Source organism: Chiroxiphia lanceolata, chromosome Z (genome assembly GCF_009829145.1).
Source record: "Chiroxiphia lanceolata isolate bChiLan1 chromosome Z, bChiLan1.pri, whole genome shotgun sequence".
Taxonomy (NCBI): Eukaryota; Metazoa; Chordata; class Aves; order Passeriformes; family Pipridae; genus Chiroxiphia; species Chiroxiphia lanceolata.
This window is the reverse complement of record NC_045671.1, coordinates 22,333,659-22,353,267: the sequence shown is the minus strand read 5'-3', so window position 1 is coordinate 22,353,267 and position 19,609 is coordinate 22,333,659. Positions and strand designations below refer to the sequence as shown.

Sequence of the window (19,609 nt, the reverse complement as noted above, 5' to 3'; positions counted from 1 at the left end):
ACTGCAATAATGATAATGAAGGCTATTTTTACCTTCAGATGTGCTTGCATGGACAGCTGTTGATTCTTTACCTTTTTGCGAGTTAGCCTGTAAAGCAAAAGCAAAGTTAATGTTATTCTAAAATTTTCTGAATTGACTAAAATACCTTCATCTTCCTACCTATGGTTACATCTTTCTAGATCACTATTTCATTGTAATGATCCCATGGAACAGCAGCTACAGTAATTCTTAATTTATATCTAAGTGTCTTATCTCTCAACAAATCTTAATTTTTTTAGAATTATCTTTATGTCATGTATGACTAATTTTTCTGTGTTTTACTTGCGTTCTCGACATAGAAGATAAGACTTGAAAGTGACCTGTCATTATAAACAATACTGCCAAGTTTTTTTCTTTAACAATTCTGTTTATCATAAATGTACACATAATTAAATGCTAGAAGTCTTTTACTGTTTGTTCCCCCTTTCTTCATGAACCCAAGGGACTACAATACAGTAGGTGGCAAAATTTACCTGCAAAGTTTTATTTTTATACTACTATTATATTCTACAGTTTTATTTTTGTCATGACATGAAACAGAATATGGCAGCCTATGTAAAAAAAAAAAAAGAGATGTGACAAGAAAAAGAGAAATTAGTGATCAGCAGTAATGCAGGTTACATGCGTAGTCAGCCCAAGAGTCTGCTGAGGTCAGAGTTCCCTCTCCCTAGAGCTCTTTTGTCTCTCATTTTTCCACACCATCCCAACACTTGGATTTTTTTTCTGCAAGTTAGCTGAGGATTCAGCACTTAGTGAAGTGGGTACAAGCTGTCCACATTAAAATGTAGTTATGCACATTGCTCTTTCTTAGCTGCTGCAAATAATCTGGAACTGGCAATAACAGCATGCTGGTTCACTCTTCCAGCCTCACTTCCAGTACCACGCAAGAAGGCCAGCAAAAAGTGGACAAGTCTATATTCTGCTATTTGAAATAGTTTCAAGTGAGTTTTAAATACATAAGAATTTGTAAGCTACTAACAAATTATTCTAGCATCAAAACACACAAAATAGGGAGCACTAAGTGAAAGGTGAAAGTGAAAGTTGGGGTATGTTTTTCATGGTTTGGGGGAAGGTGGGAAGTTTTATTTTCTTGGTGGTCCATCAGTTTTCAAATCACTGCAGAACTGCTTATAAATACTGCAGATGTCAACTATAGAGATGCCAGCAATTCTACCAAACTATGAGGATTTGGAGCCAAGAGACAAGGGCTAGTTCTTATCTCACAGTGATAAAAATCATAGGAACTACTATCGCTCTGTTATTTTCTCCAAGTATATCCATATAACTCTACAACCAAATCATGCATTTTATTAGATCATTTTGCTGATATGATTATTATTGGAATCTGACTCTAGAACTCAGAGGTGATGCTTCAGAAACTGTTACGAATGAAAGACAGCTTCTGATTATTGAGAGATTGAAAACATCAACACTTTCTGTCAGTTTTGCTTTGGAAAATATTAATTTTCTCAACTAGGAAAAGGGACATTTGACTTACATTCCAAATCTAACTTCAGATCTTAGTAGCTGAGAGTATTTATTTAGCCATTATTTCCCATTTTTAATTAAAGCATTGACTTCCATGAAAGCATGGTCATGTCACTACTACAGACAGTCCTGAAGCACATCCATGCCCATGGTATTTGGAGCTACAGATTCTTGTCATTCACATTCTGTGTGGCCTCAGAACACATGAGATAGAGGAGTAGCTTCATAATGTTCAAACCCACAAATATACTCATGACCACATGTGTAGCTGAAATCTGGCTGATATATCAAGCACATACAAAGAAATCTGTAGTCCTTTTGTATGGATGAAGTATAACTGTATGCAAACTTAACACTTTCCATTGTATTGAACTACATCGTGAATGTGCACCTTTACACATAGCCTTTCTAGACAGTTTAATCTCACAGACCGTTGAAATAATCTCCTTTATGTAATCTGCTATTAAACAGCTCAAATTACAGACCCTGACAGCTGTAGGCACAGACTTTCTACATTCATGGGGAAACCCCACCTGCCCACACACACATAAAAAAGGTATTTTTAATCCCAGCTTAGTCATTGATGTTACATCAATGGGAAACACTACACCCACACACAAAGTAATAAAAGCATTTGTCTTTTCTATATGTAGTATGGACTTGAGCCAATTCAGTTATAATGAGATGGACAAAAACAATTTCTCACAATTTGTTTTTCAGTAACAACACAATCAAAAAAAAGAGGTAACAGATTGTGTACCTACATTTAGCTGTGTTTCTAGCTCAGTCCTCTCAGTCCTCTGTCCACTTGCTTCAGATACTGCAGACTGACTAAGCTTATCCTCTGTTTGCAAACTGTTATTTTCCTTCTTTGAGGCCTCTGCTGTAAAGATTTAAAAGAGGAAATGGGGAAACAGAAAAGTATAGTACCTTTACATAAAAATTAACCATCTGTCCTGCATTCAGCTGGGGTTTTTCTTCATAGCAGCTGTCACAGTGCTGTGTTTTGAATTTAGCATGAGAATAATGTTGATAATACACCGATGCTTTGGTTGCTGCTAAACGTAGTTACCCTAAGTCAAGAACTTTTCAGAACTTTTTCTCATGCTCTCCCAGTGAGCAGGTGCACAAGAAGCTGGAGAGGGGACAAAGCCAGGACACCTGACCTGAACTGGCCAAAAGGATATTTCATACCACAGAATGTCATGCCCAGTATATAAACTGGGAGGGTCTAATTACTGCAACTGGACGGTGCACCAATTCTCTTTCTTGGGTTTTAATTCTCTGGTTTTGTTGTTCATTACAGTTATTATTATATCATGCTTATATTTAATTTTATTTCAATTACTGAACTGTTCTTGTCTCAACTCAGATGTTTTATATTTTTTGCAGATGCTCCTCCCCACCCTACTGAGGTGGGACAAGCAGGCATGGCACTTAGTTGCCTGACAAGCATGAAGAAAGGGTTATCTCTTCATGGAAGACATTCTATGTCACCACGGCAACTGGACCACTACGGAGAGAGAAAGATGGTTTTGCCATAAAACAAAGTAAGGTCAAGGAACCTGCACAGGTGATCCAGTTTTTGGGAACAAAACAGCAAGACGGATGCCATTAGATCGCAACAGATGTGATTAACAAAATAACAGAAATGTATCCACCAACTAGTAAAAAGGAAATGTAAGCTTTCTTAGGCATTGTGCATTTTTGGAGAACACACATTCTAAATGACAGTCTGATTGTCAGCCCTCTCTATCAAGTGATCCAGAAGAAGAACTATTTTAAATGGGGCCCTGGGCAATGACAAGCCCTTGAACCAACCAAACAGTTCATGCTGTAGCCCTTGGGCCAGCTACGCCAGGGCAAGATATAAAAACTGTGCTCTACTCTACAGCCAGGGAGAATGGTCCTGCCTGGAGCTTCTGGGAGAAAGCATCAGGAGAGACTTGAGGTTGACCCCTAAGTTTTTGGAGTTAGGGACACAGAAGATCAGAAGCCCACCATATTCCAACTGAAGAAGAGACACTGGCAGCATACAAACGGTTTCAAGCTGCTTCAGAAGGGACTGGTACTTAGGCACAGCTCCTCCTGGCACCCTGGTTGCCTATGCTCAGTGGAATGTTTAAAGGAAGGGTCTCTTCTACACACATCATGCAACTGATGCTGCATGGAGTGGGTCAATCAATGATCAAACAATAAGCCCAAATAGGAAACTGTAGTTATCCAAGAATTTTGAAAGTGGTCATGGATTGTCCAGAAAAGATTTCAGAATGTCACCAGAGGAGAAGGTGACACATACTGAAGAGGCCCCACTGTATATGAAATTGCCAGAAAATGAGAAGCAATATGCCTTGTTTATTGATAGACTGTGCCACATTTGTAGGAAAGGATTAGTGATGGAATCCACCACAACAAGTCACAGAAACTGCTGAAGGAGAAGGTAAATAGTTGGCAGAGGCAAAGGCAATCCGGCTGACTTGAGTCATTTCTGAATGAGAAAAATGGCCAATACTTTAGCTCTATACTGCCTCATGGGTAGTGTCAAATGCCCTGTGGAGGTGGTTGCAGCAACTAGCAGCAACTGGCAGCACATCTGAGCTGCCACACTGCAGGAAGATAATGCTGTCTAGGCGGACAGCATTGTGGTTGTGAAAGCAGAGGCTCATATACCCAAGAGTCAGGCCACTGAAGAACATCAGAACAATCAGCAGATGCATCAGGCTGCTAAGACTGAAGTGGCTCACGTGGATCAGGACTGGCAACATAATTATTTCCAGCCTGGTGGGTCCATAACACCTCAGGTAATCAAGGAAGAGATGCAAATTACAGATGGGCACATGACCCAGGGGCAGACTTGACCATGAACACTATTGCACAGGTTACCCATAAATGTGAAACATGCACTGCAGTTAAGCACACCAAGTGATTAAAACCCCTCTAGCACAGAGAATGATGTTAGAAATATAAATATGGAGGGGCTGGGTAAATTGACTATATCGCACTTTCCCAAACCAGTCAGGATAAGTGTTTATAATGGTGGAACCACTAGAAGGGTGAGAACGTATCCTCCGCTCCATACCACCACCTGGAACACTGGGCCAGAAAGAACAGAATCAGACAGGAGGATTCATTTCCTAAACAACCCCATAGACAACTGGGCCAAAGTCCCATGAGTGGGAATATCACACTCCCTACCATGCACCAGCCTTCAGAAAAATGAAATGATACAATGAATTGTTATCAATTTATCCAGGAGAAATGAGTAGCAGGACCTTCAAACATCAGGACATACATGTAGCAAAAGACACCTGGTAAGGGGATCTGCCAGTCAGTCTGGCCCTGCTTGATCAAAATTTTACACACTGTAGAAAGGGATAAAGTTCCTGTAGTGCACATAAATAATGTGGGCTATTCCTATCTCAGGCAAAGGCAAATATATTCGTGGAATTATACAAGGACATGGGTGCACTTAGGTGGGTAAGTCCACTGCATACCTCAAGGGAATTTGATTTTGGGTGAGAGTAGCCAATAAATTCTATAATGTTGCTTGCTACATAACACTGTATATTGTCTCTTCTATGGTGGTTATATGCCCATCACTGCACTGGGCACCTCACAGTGCCTGTCTTCACTGCTCTGAATTTGGGGATCTGAAACTGATTGCCTTTCAATTGTCATATCAAGGGCATTACAGTAAAAATCAGCCAGATCAATGAAGAATGAACTACAGTAAAACCAGACAAGTGTAGTGGTGATGGAACTGGCTTCAGCATGCAACAATCCAACATGACACACACCATCTTTTCTGCCCTGAAAGACTGTTATAACAGGTGGACCCCAAAATCATGGACTAAATTAACTCAATGGACATTTTATAGGGATTGCCCCTAGACTAAAGGAATGATAGAGGTGTGTGATGTGTATTTATATATCAAAAGATAGGAAAGGTGACGGTGTATTGGAAAGCGTGGAACCTGGGCATGATGTAAATGATACAAAAAGTAAGGAGTGCATGCTATCCTGCTTTCAGGTCAGACAGAGTTAATTTTCTTCTTAGTAGCTGGTACGGTGCTGTGTTTTAAATTTACTATGAGAATAATGTTGATAAAACACTGTTTTAGTTGTTGCTAAGTAATGTTCACCCTGTGTCAAGGACATAATCTCACAGGTCTCAGGACAAATAAAAATCTTTCTGCTAGTTTCCACAGGCAGTGTTCACAGAAGTCACTCTTGTACTTGTAGAGTGTTTGTCCAACTTTTAAAAAGTGTCAGAGAATGAAAAAACAAAGTATCCATACCTGCAATTTTGAGATTTTCCTTTTGCACTATAGACATAATAGACTTTCTTTGGAACCAACCTCCTGCTCCCTCCACTTGCCACAAAAGGTTTTTATCTGCAGGGTACTTCTCAAGATACTGCTTACAAGCTGAGCAAACATAAGAAAAACCACTATATTATAGACATTACATACTCAGTTCTGGCTCAGTTTTTAAATTTTACTGAAATCAAATTATTTTGCAATCTACTGTCATACACATAAACAAATACAGAAAGAACTGCTTAACAAAACAGTCAAGTCTGAAATAAACATAATATTGCTTTACCCTACTGATCCTTCTCAACTTATCCTTTCTTCATGTTTAAATATTTCCATTATTATCTGCAAACAAAGATGAATGGGTTTTTCTTCTTCTCTACGTACCCACTCGAGAGTTTTGCAACTTCACTGGTCACTGTTCCTGCCAATCACAAGACTCAACTCAGGATGGAAGAGTTCTTAAGCACATGATGTAGTCGAGTTATTTTTGTTACCCCACTTTATTATAGGCACTGGTGAAAAGCACTCTCTGGGAATGTTAACATATTACCATTGCATAGTTAACCATCCACTCATTGTTCACTTCTAGAATATTTTCCATTCTGCTCTCCTTCCCCCTCTTTTCTCGCTATACATGTATTAAACATAGAGCTGAAGTTGCATACTTTGTCATTATTCTGTAGCAGTTGCCAGGAAAATTACCACTTTTCACCTATTTCCCTACTGATGCGTACTCTCAGCACACAAGATCCCCACTGTATAATTTCTTGACTATGGAAAAGAATTAGTCATCGAATTCTGCTCAAATCATTTTCCTGTTTGAAGCCTAACAAACCAGGTCTTACCAGATCCAGCAACAGACAGTGGTAGTTGGAAAATCAGAAAATTTCCAGTAGTTAAGAAAGCCAGATAAAAATAGGGCAAAAGAAATGTACTTCTTGCCTTAACACAGTCCCAAGAACATAGTTTCCACAATCCATGTCATTTCCTACATGACACAGCTCTCTTAGGTTGCTAATGGAAGAACCTTAAGAGGTTTTTTTTTATTTTAGAACTGTGCCTTCTGATACATAAGTTAAAAAGTAGCCTAGTATGTCCTTTTGACCAGAAGTTCAGAGAAAGCATAAATTAAATGACCTCATGAGGCTTAGGTGCGTGCAAGAAAAAGATGCTAAAAAGAAGATATACATTAGATCACGCACAGAAACGCCTCAGCCCATTCTTCAGGCTTGGTGGGGGGAAGATGACAGCGGTAAACTTCACAGTAGCAGAAAGCCAACAGAGTCTGAATAGCTTAGTCTCATGCAGAGGATTAAAAATCTAATCAAGAACTACTTCATCTTAAATAAATCAGGATTTTTAGCCCTCTCTAAAGCACAGAACATTTAATATAGAACCTGAGGATGAGACCACAAATACGGAACTTGAATGACACGACTCACCTGGACATGTGAAGAAACCACAAAGAAAAATAAATTAAAGAGCTCACCTGTATACACAAAGGATGACAGTGGGTATCGTAGGCCAAGAGGCCCTTCAGTAAAGGAATCCACAAAGTCTTCCAACATGATTAGCCCAGAGTCTTTCCCACGATGTTTCTTTCTCACAAACATTGTGTCTAGCACGGTCAGTTTATACTTCTGATGAAAAAATGAGTTACAAACACTTCCTGAAATAATCAAGAGGAAAAAAATATCCATCAGTATGGGTTACATACTGGATGTTGACTGACATGCTGCAGCATGGATTTTAGCATATTCAAATAAAAAGTTTTCTAGGTTATAAAAATACCGAACTATTTAATAGTAAGTAGTATAAAGTTATAAAAATAATTTACAACTTTATTAAAAATAAATAATTTTTATCAGTAATTTATTGTCTCTTTTGGGCAAGCTTCATAGTGTTGCCAAGATATATCAATAGATTAATACAATAGAAAAAGTCTGTAGTACCAGAAAAGAATAGATAAGACAGAAAGGAAAGGCTCACTTTGAAATCTCACTATACAACTCCATAGGAAAATTGTTCTAAAAGTGAAGCTGAAAGATGGAGGAGGGAGTAGGAGAAAACAAAATTTTTGAATTGCACCTTTATGTTGATTACATTACTTAGGACAAATCTGAAGACTAATTCAGTTCTTATTTAAAGACTGAAACAATAATTCTGATATTTTAAATGAAGACACAAAAAAACCTAGGAGACTTTACATTGAAATTCTCCCCAAAACAACATATTATCCATAATTTAATAAAGATGGAATAGACTGTCACAACACATAGGTACTCCAGTTAGAGCCTGGAGCTAATAATGCCAAGGATGTGGCATTTGATTCCTCTATGGTCCATTCACTCAGGAGCTGGACTTAATGAACCTTGTCGGTCCCTTCCAACTCAGAATATTCTGTGATTCCAAGGGTAGCTATGAACTCAGTGGTGATAAAGGGGTGGCATACAATGGCATTAAGATAGTCCACTAACTATCCAATCCATTTTCAGGCCCTTTTTCTGTGAATCAATGTGAACCACGCCAAAAAGTTTCCCTCTTCTCTAACAAGGCCAATGAGAAGCATACAGCTTGTCTATACAATATAGTCTTTGCAACCTTGTATTTTTAAGGTCAATGACCCTTATCTCTGGGCCAGGAAGATGATCAGAAAGCTGGAGGACCTTTCCTATGAAGAAAGGTTAAGACAGTTGGGGTTGTTCAGCCTGGAGAAGAGAAGGCTCTAGTGTGACCTATTTGCAGCCTTTCAGTACCTGAACGCGGCCTACAAGAGAGCTGGAGAGGGACTTTCCACAGGAGCTTGTAGTGATAGGACAACGGGTAAGGGCTGTAAGCTGAAGGAGTGTAGGTTTAGACTGGATATTAGGAAGAAATGTGAGGGTGGTGAGGCACTGGAACAGGTTGCCCAAAGAAGTTGTGGATGCCCCATCCCTGAAGTGTTCAAGGCCATGCTGGATAAGCCCCTGAGCAACCTGGTCTGGTAGAAAGTGTCCCTGCCATGACAGAGGGGTTGGAACTAAATGGTCTTTGAGATTCCTTCAAACCCAACGCAAGCCATTGTATGATTATCTTCATTTTTCAAGCAAGGAAAACCTGAGCAAAGAGGTTACATTACTTGGGTACCCTCTGGGATACCAGAAGAGCTTCACCTCTTCCTAATCATGTGTTTCCAGAACAATACTCTTCCATGTAGACTACACATTTGAAGAACACAGCACACACTCAAACATGGGTGAAATATTGATAATGTCTAGAAAGAAAAGCCTTCAGCTTTTGCTAACTCAAGATAAGCACAGTCCAACCCAACTGTAAATAACTGTTCTACAGAAAAAATGAAAAAGAAAAAGAAAGAAAAAAGCTTTGGGGTATATCAAATTTTTACAGTTTCAAACATGTTTTGTAGAATATGAAGAAATCCAAGAACTTTCTTAAATTGCTAATGCATATAAGCATTTAAGTTACAGATCTTAACAGCAATCTGACCTCTTACAATTGCAGGAAAACACCAACTCATTAGTCCTGCAAGGCTTGTAAAACCTATATACAATATTCTTCAAATAAGCTCCTTATCTCCACAACTTAACCCCCCAAATCCCACAGTCTTCAAGTGTCCTACCTGCAGGTTTAACAGAATAGAACCCAATAGCCTCTCCTTTTTTCCACATGATCTTAGCATAGTGACTGCTTCCATGACAGAGAAATGGGATCTCATTTTCTTCCATTTCTTGCGTTCGATAGATAATTCGATTCAGAACATAGAGAACAATTCTCTCTCCAACAGACTGCACCTAAGGGAACACAGAAAAAACATTTTAGAAGATCGGTCAGATTTGTTAATATCCACACATCAAAGACCTTATTTTTCAAAGTTGACAGTTAACACAGCTGCAGACGGAGTCAAAGAACGCTGTAAGTGCTAAAGCAGGATGACTCTCTGGGGTTTGTTTGAGGGGAAGGAGATGCTCAGAAGACATAGCAATAAGTCAAGTATAAATCATTACCATAGAGGATATTTCATTACTTCAATGTTACTCTTTATGTAATGCATAAAGGCTGAGAGAAGTGCTGGGAGAAGGGCAGCGGAGTGGGAATGTTATGATTTAACTCAATTTTGGACTTAAGAAACATTCACCAAACACAGCAGCAGTACACCAGCCTCGGACCTCCTAGGCTAGCAGGTAATTAAAGTCTTACAAAGGAGACATGATGAGCCTCACAGGGTAGCAGGACGTGGCACACTCAATCACTGCTGACAGAGTGGCAGGTAACAGGACATGATGCAGTGAAAAAACTAGTTACAACAGTTTCTGTGGAATGAAACAAGGAATTCAATATCCTTTTCTCTGACCTGCGGGGTTCCTTTTATATATGAAATTTAAGCTCACCATTATTCTACCCACTGTGAAGGAAGGAGCAATCTTGCTCTCTTCCCAGTGCTCAGTCTCAGCTACCCCACCTGTAAAAGATTCAGCTTTCCTGACTTTATCACCATCTTACCATTAAGAAACACATGGAAAGCAAGGCTGCAAGCCAAATTCTCTAGTGAAAATACAAAAATGCAAAAATCAAAGGTAAGTGTCCAGATTCCCTGGGCAGATATAAATTACAATCCTGGAAAAATATAGATTCCAATTTTGGAAAAAAACATAACTCCATGCTACACTGGTGTCAATAATGGTAAAAAAGGTCAGTGATGAGCAATAAAGCTGACACCAGGCAACTTACTTTTCCAGACCTCACATATAGCCAGCATGCCTCACCATAGCCTCATGCAAGCCACCAGCTTCAACTTGCTTCTGTAAAACAGGTTCCTGAAGATGTTTTTGGTTTACTAGTCTCCTGATAAGATCAGTAGGTACTGCTATGGTAAAATGCACCACTCTACTAAGATGTTTCAAAACAACCAGATAACAACGTTCTAAAGAGTAAAGAAAAAACTTGTAATGCTCTTAATATCTAAATAATCTACATATGAAGCTGCGGTACAAGAGTCACTCTTGCTCTAGGACACTATTTTCACTATCAGGTTCCTTTCCCGATTGTAGTACCTATTCCTCTATTTCCTTTGACTTGCAACAGCCATCTAATTTCTAAATGAAATGAAAACATATAGTATCTCGCACACTAGCTATTTGCCATATCTTGAAGTAGAAGATTAATTGCTAAGTGAACGTTGGAGTGCTTTACCTGATGAAGCCCCTGTCTAGCAGGGACAGATGTTTTCACAATGTCATCAATCGACCACCACTGGTCAGCAAGATACAGGGCTACAGCTTGAAAGAAACAAGGGAAATAAAAAGTTAGTGATTCTTACATTCCAAAAGAAACATAATCACTAAAGCTGTTACATAATCAGGAATAACACTGTAGTAACCAAGTTAAGCATCTTCTAGATGGCACTACATTAATGTAGCTCTTACTACCTTAGCACAACAAATGTGGTGCTATACACCCCACCCATGTGAAATGCTCCTTAGTCCAAATCTTTTTTGATAACTGAGAATAATAAACCAAAATGCATATGTCATGCAGTATAATATTAAGGAACTATTTTTCCAGACATAAGCACTGTCCTTCAACACTGTGCTCTAGCACCTCCTCCCACTAAAAACTGGGCCTGCCAAGGGGAGTCTCATTCATACATATATTTTAGGTTGCTAGTGGATATTGATACTGAAACTGTGCAAGTTTTAGGGAGCCAGATGAATGTAAAAAGGCTGGTGGCCACACATGTAACATTCAGGAAGAGTGTGATCCATAGGCATTTGTGGCAATCCTGTATATGCCATTAAACAGAAAGAGAAGGAAAGGAGGAGGGAGGGAGGGAGGGAACACAAAAAACCAGTGAGATGTCATCTTAGCCAGACCTGTGTTGGGACCTCAAACTAAAGATAATTTACAGTTGATGCTGATCAATCACTATCAAAAAAGAGCATCTAAATTCATGAGCAAATTAATGGATTCTAAGAATGTTCAATAAATTCCTTTTGGAGAGGTGAAGTGTACATAAAGAGATCAGGAGATACATGTACTACGATCCAGACAAGTGCCACGTTGTTTTGCCACATATCTTCTGAATTCAATGACTCCAGTTCTGCTCTAATTAGTGTGCAAAGTTCTATTATTTGTATATATGAATTCACAACAAAAAATAATAGTACGTGAACAAGAAGACAGCGAACAACAAATGCACAAGTGCCAAAATTATGAGCTACAGTAGCATGGAATGAGCAAGGGCCTGGTTACATGCATTTATCACAAAAAAAGAAGAAATAGCAACACAGAGATAAAAAACTTAAAATGAAACCTGTGAGCGAGTCCCATGGTGCAAACAGCGCAAGAACTTTGTGTGTCTGCTCTTCACCATAAAGAGGAACATAGCCCACAGTTGACAAGCTAATAGGAACCTGAAACAAGAATGTATAATAATTCAATAGACTCTTGCTAAAACAACCTTAGTAAAATACACAGAGAATGTTTAGTAAGGTAAACAAGATGAATGTTGAAAATCGACTCATTAACAGACAACTGTAAAGGACAAGCACCAGACCCCAGCCCTTACTTCAGATATTTCTTCCTAAAGAGACTACATTACAAAGAGCTTGACTCTCACACTGTGGCAGATTTAGCTACAGTAATGTGTACTGTTACTTCTCTGTTCTGTCAACAGTTTGCATTTGTGTGCATAACTGAAGTAAGGTGTGCAAGGAGCCAGCATTACGTTATTCAACTGTTGCAACTGCGCAAGCTGTCAAAGCCAACAGAAGAATGAAGCAGTCAAGCAGAGTAATAAACTGGCACAGCACAATTATTGTTTGTTAACAAGTTGTAAAACGCTACAGCGGGAAGGCTGGATTCAAAAAGGTTTTGTTCCCTTAAATTGCACACATTTTAGAAATTATGAACTTGGCTGCTTGATTTTCCCCTCACAAACAACATGAAAAGGATAAAAATAATCCTTCTTTAAGGAACTGAGTACCTTTCTGGAAATGCATTTTGATATTTAAATTCACATGTTTCCAATATTTAATTAATGCATAAAAAAATAGACATTAACAGTGTGGTAAATAAACTTGCTTAACCAATTTAAGAAGATTATTACAGGCTACTGCCACAAATGAGGACATTAATTCAAGCAACTATTTCAGCATACAGTACTTGCAGAAATGCAGGAAAGTAGTCAAGACTCTGCTTCTGCCAAGGCATCTGCAGCGCTGACCTTTAGGTCCCACAGAGAATCCTCTCAGCTTCACTTTTCATGAGGGCTATACACTATTGGTTTTATTGGTATTAATTCTAATAAAAATGTTCATCTGGACAGAACCAACACTAACCTATCATGCAAGAAACACAGAAGTGTCACAGCTAGCCTTTACTAGAGTTAAATAACAGCAGGGAATATTTCAGATAGAAAAGAATCATTTCTGAAATCAGTGAAACTTACTGATCAGAATCAAAACCAAGCATGAAGTACACTGAAGGACTGATATACGAAAAGAGTCAATCAGTTTCAATAAATCATGAACTCCTTAGTGATGATGATAGATTTTTGAGACTGCATGAGGTAGTCCTTTTTAGGAAAGGGTGTGAATAATCAGTTGAAGATTTAAGGTTATGATTTTGGGGTTTCTTTTAAAATACTTAATGCATACAGATCCACTGCCTAAAAGCAGCAGTCAGTGACACCCAGATTTTTTTTTTACATGATTTTTTAACTTTTTTTTTTATTATTAAGAACATTGGGACTATAGTATTTGCTAGTTCTTACTTTGCGGTGGTCTGGCAGAGAGAAGAATGTAGGACAGTTTAGCTTCCCCCACCGAAGATCAAAGAGGAAGTCCTCTGCTGAGCTCTCCAAGTCCTCATGACTGCAATTGTTCAATATATCCACAGGGAATGACATCCTCTGGAGAAATAAACAACATTATTAACATAGGTAGTTTGAGACATACAACGTCCATGTAAATAAGACCATTGAATGCCCATACTCTGCTCTTCACTACAGTCCCCTCTACCCATGACAGAAGGGAGAAATGCTCCAGACACTTAATTAGGATGGTGACTACGAACAGCCAGTCTCTAAAACAATACCTTAACCAAATCTATGTTCACAAGCAGAAAAGGATGAAATTGGCCTACAGGTCCCCCTAGACCCAGTTGTTGCAGTTTTGCAACATATACAATCCCCCTGTTTGCAGCACAGGCACATGCAGCCTTTAGGTGGTAAACTCAGTTATCTCTCTCCCAGATGATGTTTTTGATATCACAGGTTAAGACACAACTGGGTAGTAAAATATAAAGTAAACCACCCAGAAGATAACAACAGAAAGGATTAATCTATTTTTGAGCCTTTGCATTTAAATCCACCTCTGAAGAAACCAAAGCATTGCTGAGGACTTCTCTCAAAAACTAGCCAATTAGTATGTCTAACAGATGGTTGTTTCCAAAGCGTTTTGACTGTGAACAGAAAATGATACCAGCTCATTAAAAACAAGAGCCTACAACAGACTAAAGAGACACACTTTAAGGAGGTGACATGACAAAAACTAAAGTACTGAGCCAAACCATAGTGGCAATAACTCATTGAAAGCTCTTAGATTCAAATTTTCCTTGTCAAAGGAATGTCAAATTAAGACGAACGAGAGCTCCTGGAATCCCTGGTGTACTCTTCAGGTAAGGCTCTTCCAGGCCTATAAAACTATAAACAGAAATAGACCCCTCAGCTGCTTTCAAGCTATGTCACAAACTCTCAGAAGCATGAACTAACAGAAGTTCACGAGAACCTGTTCTGGTGGAACACAGGGGTCTTGATCTTGTCCCATAAACCCCTCACAACTCTCAAACACAAAGGTTTTCATATAAGTACAATTCCTAGTCTCCACTATGGAGTCTTTTTTTTCTTTAGTTTTATTTTAAATCCTAGTGTGCAGTGATTTTCTTTTCCACTTTCTCTTCAGTCCTCTCTATTTAATCCACCATTCAGTGTTTTACTGACACAGGTAAATCAAATGCAAAAGAACTTACTGTGACTCACCCAGCAGCAATTAAGTGTCTGCATTTTAAAAGCTTTTAAACAGCAATAATATACTACTGTTCAGTTGCTTGAATAGAAGAGGCCACTCCTTCTACAAAAGTGATTCTTTTTCCTGTTAAAATTGAACAACAAACTTGGACTTGACTTCATGGGCATCTACAACTGCCATCTTTAATGCTGTTGCTGATAAAAACACGAATGTTTTCCATGAATGCTATTGTTCAGATATACACACACATTCCTCACAGCCATTTCCTTTCAAATTCAGGTCATTCCTTCCCCTCAGCTGTTATTTGCGTTTTGTCTTGCATTCTCTTACAGTGTCTCACATTCCTCCTACTATTGCTCACTGCCCCTATGAAATACTTAGCTGCATCTCTTAATTCTCCACCTCTTTCTTCCCACATTTCAGGTGCTGCTCTTGCTAACAGGGTAGAAGCAGGTAAGAGACACCTGACACCAACTCCATTTGCTCCTCCTGTTTGCAAGCAAACTGACTCCAAGAGCCAAAGGTGATGTGTGCGAGCTTTTGAATGCAGCAGCAACCAGCAACGCACAGCAGACAGAGGAGCTGCTGTCAAGGATGAAATTCATCCACCACTGGTCTCCTCACCTCTAGCAGATATGGCTTACCTGCCCACATTACAGTCCTGAAGCACACCAGCAATACTGTAAGCAATGCACACAGACTACACTGACAAAAGTACATTGCAAGAAAAAGCCATGTAATCTCATACATGACACTATTTCTGTAAGAAGATGAGGCTTTAGTACCTGGTTAGCTGCAAGAGTCCAGGTGTTCTGCTGTAACGGAATACAGATCCATCAAAACCACAAAACAATTTTCTGTATGCTCATGGAAAGGGGAAACCCCTCTCCATTATTAAAGAAATACCTAAGTGCTTGGATAACTGATAATAACAAACAAATTGAGCTGAAATTTCATTACTACATGACAAACAGACAAACAAGCTGCAAACTCTAACCCTCTAGGTAATAATTCTTGACATTTTTTTAAGAATAAAATGATGCAGGACTAGAGCATGTAATAAGAAATTCAGTAGATTATCTGAGTTCCAACCACTACACCACTATGAAAATAAAAGCAGCAACCATATGTCTGCTTATAAGCAAAAAAGACAACCCCCCCCTTTTTTTGCTAATTAATAGATTAATTAAATTACCCTCAAAACCATTCACAGACCTTCTTTCTGTTTAGCTGTTTGGTTACCTTATTCCACATAGCACACTTCGATTTTATTCACTCCCAACTCAGTTATGGTAGTCACTTTCAACTTCTTTTACAGCATTTACAGAGAACATACTATGCAGAAGAAAACAGCACAGAGCAGTCTTCAAGACTGAACCAAATAAAACCTACGCAGCACCTCTCATATCATTTGTACCATGCAGCAGATCAGACATGCAATTACAAACTCTCATATACTCGCATGATGTACTTCCTCTCAGTGTGGATGAGATTAGAAATAGTTCACTACATTCCTGAAGAAATCAGTAACTGTTCACAAAGTTATACAGTTATATTAAAAGCTTTAAACTAGTAATGAAAGAACATTCTGTGCCAATCTACAGCAAAGCACAGGGCAGTAGTTCAACAGTCCAAAATGCAAACATCTTAATTCTGAAATGCAAAATAACAGGCTAAACACAAATGAAATGTCTTCCAACAGTAATGAAGGTCCCTCACAATGGATATGTCCCTCACAAAACCGAAGTTAGTTAGTCAGTGTTTCAAACAAAGTAAAAATACAAACGGCTCCACATCTTGACAGTCTCAAGTAAAACAGGATAGAGACAAAGGGCAGGAGAAAACAGCTTTTCAGGTTTCCTTGACAAAAGCATTAACACATTTTTTGCTGCAGAGGAAGCAAGAACATTGCAGGTCTCTGCTATGCAGTCCCTCATGCCCCTCTTTGTCGCTCTAAGCCTCCACACATTGCACAACTGTACAGCTGTCAGGTCAAGTCCTTGTCACATGTGCGACCATGCTCTGCTCACAGGGTACCACTCCAGTTTGCTGGCAAACAGCCAGGCGGACCAAGCACATACAATGCAGTCTTAAGCAATCAAACCCATCATGACCATTTGTACAAAAAAGCACATTAGAAGTGTGTGTTTAGAGGGGAGAGAAGAAAATATTATTTTTTAAATGAGACAACTTAACGCTTTTCATTTTTCAAGTAAAAGAAAATAAATCTTACACTCTTTAAAACCATATAATTTCACACAATAGTATTAAAAATTTTGTGCAATAAACTCATATGAGCCATATTTGTTTTAATGCAGAATCGTATGCCTTTCTCCCTTGTCAACATGATGCAAGCTACTAAACAAGAAATGGCATGTCCTTCTTTAGGAACAACTGCAGCACCAGAGGTTAACAGATCAATTCAGGAAACATATTTAACAGGATGAGTGAAGTCATTCCTGTGCAACACAGGCAGTTCTTTATTCACAAAACCTTTATTACTACAAGTTTTAAGGTTAAAAAAAAAAAAATCAAACATAGAATAAGTGGGTAATACTGCAAATGGGTTTCATTATAAGTTACATCTACAACCCCTATTTCATCTTTGAAGTGCATGAAGGAGAGATGGACAGTACATGCAGCTTCCAGCTCATATGTGGATTTCAGCAGAAATCTAGAGATCTATCTATCCCCTTGCAGTCCCTCAATAATGAGTATCACAAAACAGCAGAAAGGTAAGAAGTCAAAAGCTATATTATTTCTTACAGCATGTCAGAGGGCTTAAATACAGCTTAAAACTGTTTTGGGGTGGTGGCTTTATCTCAGCGGAAGTGAAGTTTAAGTGGTTAGGCTGACAGCCAAGGATTTTAGAGGAATCAGGATGAATTTCCAGCTGTAGCACAGACTAAATGTGAGCACAGACATGTTACCTGATCTGCTTGAATAACTCATCTACAAACACAAATAATCATTACCTTAGAGAGTAATATGAGAAATACTTTACTGAGATCATGAGATACTTGAACAAAAATTTTATTGAAACTTGACAAGTATTGGAATAGACAGTTATTTACACAGCAGAACTTAACTGCATATCTCATTTTCTTAAAAAAAAATAAATCACAAACAATCCTCCAAAGTCTTTTCAATATAAAATAATATTTGGGACAAATAATTATGCAGGCAAACAACCATCAGATTTAAATTTGTGTTTAACAATAAATAATTATTATTTAATTTGCTGGTATGGGTTGTTTTTCTCTTTTTAATTATGATTTCTGCTTTAGAGAAGACACAACAGGGTGCAGAACAGGGTGCTAAACCAGGACAACCATGCATTTCTTATGAATCATCAACACCTTAAAACAAGTTCTATCTTAAAAATATAATCCATGATCCTAGCATATCTCCCAGACTAGCTGAAAGCTACACCTGTGGTAGCATTGTGGGAAAAGAAAAATAACAAATTAAACATATATCTCCATATATACACCAGTTCCAGAGAAAGCCAAACCAGGACTGAGAAGTCTCAAGCCACACTCCAGGCCCAGACTGATGAAGCACAAAACCAGCAATCATCTTGATCCGAGCGCCAGGAGCATCCTTTCCATTTTGCTGTGATTGTTTCCCACCTTGCAACATCCAATTGCTGGTTTGGTGAAAGCTGTGAAACCATGCAGGAGATGGAAGAAAATTTAAATTTTTTAAAAAGTAGTATTTTCAGTCTTCTGACTTCAACCACAAAAAAAAAAACCAACACATCTGCTACTTCTAAAACTGTTAAAGCTCTCCAAGAACTAATTCTATTAACAGACAAATTACATAAATGTTTCTTTGCTTTTACTACCAGCTGTTACATATACAAAGCATTTTCATTTTATTTCTTCTTGCTTCAACATCCAGTAATTTAAATTGAGAGGGGTTGTTTTTAAATGCAGCTTTTTCCTGTTTCTATAAAAATACAGTCTGAAGTATTTAAATAAGTGAAAAGGCAGTTTATAATTTTCTAATATAAAATAAGTAAATTTTAAACCTATGCTAAGATGATTAATAATTTAAATATTTATACAGAGAGAAAGTGCTTAATTTATCATGATTCTTGTAAGTTGAAATAGATGGAGAAAACCTGTCCCACAATCAACAATTTCGACTATTGTTGTGACAAAGTTTTTATGTTTTACAAATATCCCCATCTCTTAAAACTATTAATTTTAGTTTGTAATGTAATGTACACTTACTGCAGGAAGAGGAAGACATTTTAAGAAAGAGAAGTTGTTTAAATTTTAAACAATAGAGTGTACATCTGAACTTCTTGAAAACCATACCAGCTTAAAGAAGCAACAATAATACACTATTTGATTCCACACTGAATAGACAACTCAAACCCAAAAAACTACTTAATTAGAGGTAGGTTTTCTTGGGTATAATTTAAAAAGCTTGGTTTTGTATAGTCCGAGTTGGTCTTCAAATCATTATCTGCACCCCAGCTCTAAGACATAAAAACGCTATTTCCCTGTAGTATGACTTTTGTTCACATTTTCCAAGCACAGGCACATCAGCCTGAAACACAAGTTCTTGCCAACTCAGGCAAATTTGCTCTGGTTTAGGTTTTATTTTTTTCCTAAAAGGAAAAATAAGTATGTTTGTTTATTTGTTTGTATTGGTTTTGTTTAAAGTAACACAAACCCCAAACAACAGAGTTTATAACCTACAAAATCACAAATAGAAAGTTCTTAA

At 38.1% G+C, this 19,609-nt stretch overlaps 1 protein-coding gene across 2 annotated transcripts in view; it reads right to left on the bottom strand.

The window, feature by feature from the left end:
• The window catches only part of FAM169A (family with sequence similarity 169 member A), a 39,240-nt gene that overhangs the window by 11,027 nt on the left and 8,604 nt on the right, over window positions 1–19,609 (bottom strand). Inside the window, exons 2-9 of one of the 2 annotated variants that reach the window (XM_032676076.1) lie at window positions 13,618–13,755; window positions 12,157–12,256; window positions 11,037–11,122; window positions 9,466–9,637; window positions 7,336–7,515; window positions 5,826–5,954; window positions 2,292–2,407; window positions 33–87 (exon numbers count right to left, since the gene is read on the bottom strand). In XM_032676076.1, the coding sequence (XP_032531967.1) occupies window positions 33–87; window positions 2,292–2,407; window positions 5,826–5,954; window positions 7,336–7,515; window positions 9,466–9,637; window positions 11,037–11,122; window positions 12,157–12,256; window positions 13,618–13,752 (973 nt within the window). In that variant the 5' untranslated portion in view covers window positions 13,753–13,755. Of the gene's footprint in view, window positions 1–32; window positions 88–2,291; window positions 2,411–5,825; window positions 5,955–7,335; window positions 7,516–9,465; window positions 9,638–11,036; window positions 11,123–12,156; window positions 12,257–13,617; window positions 13,756–19,609 lie in introns of both variants that reach the window. The other variant, XM_032676075.1, reaches the window with a different exon arrangement.